Source organism: Berghia stephanieae, chromosome 10 (genome assembly GCF_034508935.2).
Source record: "Berghia stephanieae isolate SIO BIC M18660-M18661 chromosome 10, UCSD_Bste_1.3, whole genome shotgun sequence".
NCBI classification, from domain to species: Eukaryota; Metazoa; Mollusca; class Gastropoda; order Nudibranchia; family Aeolidiidae; genus Berghia; species Berghia stephanieae.
The window spans coordinates 2,758,424-2,760,923 of NC_088369.1; the positions used below are offsets into that span (position 1 = coordinate 2,758,424).

The 2,500-nt window shown below is 44.8% G+C and overlaps 1 protein-coding gene across 1 annotated transcript in view; it reads right to left on the bottom strand.

Annotated features, from left to right (window-relative positions):
- The window catches only part of LOC144955905 (von Willebrand factor D and EGF domain-containing protein-like), a 36,343-nt gene that overhangs the window by 1,703 nt on the left and 32,140 nt on the right, over positions 1 to 2,500 (bottom strand). The window contains exon 14 of the mRNA XM_078886165.1: positions 1,530 to 1,624. Within this exon, the coding sequence (XP_078742291.1) occupies positions 1,530 to 1,624 (95 nt within the window). The remainder of the gene's footprint in view (positions 1 to 1,529; positions 1,625 to 2,500) is intronic.

Below are 2,500 nucleotides of genomic sequence, written 5' to 3' on the forward strand. Positions count from 1 at the left end.
CATAACATAGTAGTGTGAGAACCACAAGAGCCTGTTGCTGCCCTAGCTGCACTGTTGCTGGCGCCTAGGTTATTCCAGTCTTCCTTTGGCCTATGAAGAAAGTTAAACTTTTACACGGATCCGAAACACCACTAGCCTCGGGGACCCTATCTACTGACCCCGGGTTCCATCTCTTTCCAGAGGTCGGATGTCATGGCCTTCCATCCTTCACGGTCCATTGCAGCCTCGTTACAGTCTGCCATGCGCCGTCCTGTAGCTTCCTTGATGCCATCTGTCCAGGATTTCATTTGTCTTCCTCTGCCTCTCTTTCCTTCAATTCTTCCCTCCATTATCCTTTTTTCGAGACTATCATGTCTTCGCATATGTCCAAAATATGACAGCTTTTTGTGCTTCGCAGTCAAAAGAAGTTCTTTTTGTTTTTGGCCCATTAGGTCGAAGACTTCGATGTTTGTTTTTCTTGCTGTCCAAGGTATTTCAGCATTCTCCTGTACGTCCACATCTCAAAGCTTCAATACGTTGTTCTGTCTGTGCGGTTAGTGTCCACGTTTCACAACCATAAAAGAAAATGGACCACACATAGCATTTGGTGCATCTCATTCGTGTTCTGATGGAGATATTTGTGTTGGTGAGGATTGGCTTTAGTTTCATGAACGCATTTTTGGCCAGCATTATTCGTCTCCTGATCTCTATTTACTACTGAAGACAAATTCCCCCTATGGGATGACTAAAGGGAATTTATAAAAAACTCAATTCTATTTTTGTCTTGGGTGGGTGTGGAGTTTTGGGGATATACCTGAGACTTGTCCATTAGGAGAGAATTAACTTCATACATTCTATCAATGTTATACGTTTACCTAAAATACTCTACAGTTCTGCCCGCCTGACCAATCGTAACCAGATAGTAAACGGTGTGTAAATAATTAACGATTATAGTCTGATGGAGAAATGTAGTGAGAAGGAATCCTTCAAACTTGTGGTCGAAAATGACCAGAAATAGCTGAGTGACGTCATCTTATTGTACATTCTTTTGACCATCATCAATAAATAGTACGATATTGACGTCACTCAAGTCTTTTGTTATTGCATTTTTGCCATCACGTTTATGAGTAATTATCACTAAACTGTATTAATCAGACTATAAATGTTCAAGGTTACACATCGTTTTGTGTGTTGGTCCGTTATACTTCTGGATGGCAATGTTGTGAGCGTCTAGCCAAGCTCATACTATCTATAGAAGAAACGAAGCTGACGTCACTCCACTCTTTCTTTTATTTTTCGGCTACCATTTAAGTGATTAGTTCTCACTAAACTATAGATAGAACGGAGTTGACGTCACTCAAGTCTTTGTTATTACTTTTTGCTATTCGCGTTTATGAGTACTTTTCACTTAATTGTATTAACCAGACTACAAACGTTCAATGTAACGCATAGTTTTGTGTGTTCGTCCATTGTACTTCCGGATGTCAATATTGTGAGTATCTTGGCCAAGCGCACAGCATCCACAGAAAGATAGATAGACAGACAGTTACCTTGAGAACAACCGCAGTAAATAGTCTGGTCAGTTTCCCGTTGAAGTTTAGATGGGGGTGGGGGGTTATAAAACAACGTTTTGTTTCTGTCCAGTCTGGATTGGTAGAAAGGGAGGGAGGGGGGGGGGGTGGTGTTGAGTGAAAAGAGGAAGAGAAGGGGGGGGGGGGGGGGGGGAGTCGAGAGGGAATTAGAATGAAAGGATGTAGACAAGGGAGCAGAGGATAAGGGGGGTGTAGGTGAAAAGATGTTGGGAAGGGAGGAGAGGATAAGGGGGGGGGGGTAGAATGAAAGATGGTAGGGAAGGGAGGGAGGGGGGGGGAGGTTAATGGGGGAATTAGAATGAGAGGTAGTAGGAAAGGGAGTGGGGGAGGACGGGGGGGGGGTAATGGGGGAATTAGAATGAGAGGTGGTAGGAAAGGGAGTGGGGGAGGAGGGGGGGGGGTAATGGGGGAATTAGAATGAGAAGTGGTTGGAAAGGGAGTGGGGGAGGAGGGGGGGGGGTAATGGGGGAATTAGAATGAGAGGTGGTAGGAAAGGGAGTGGGGGAGGAGGGGGGGTAATGGGGGAATTAGAATGAGAGGTGGTAGGAAAGGGAGTGGGGGAGAAGGGGGGGAGGGGGGTTAAGGGGGTTATTAGAATGGTAGGGAAGGGAGGAGAGGATAAGGAGGGTGGGGGGGGGGATTAGAATGAAAGGTGGTAGGAAGGGAGGGGGGGGAGGGGGGAGTTAGAAAGGAAGATGGTAGTGGGGGGTTACGGGGGGGGGGAGGAGGGGGGGGATTAGAGTGAAAGGTGGTAGGGAAGGGACGGGAGATAAATTAATGTTATATCGTGTCGGGATGTGAGACTTGAAAGTGAAAATTATGAAAAATATGGATTGGTAGTTTTTATCTCTCATTGTTGTTATCTATATTTAAAAAAAAGCATAAACATAAAAACAAACAAACAAAACAAAATTAAACTAAACACATAC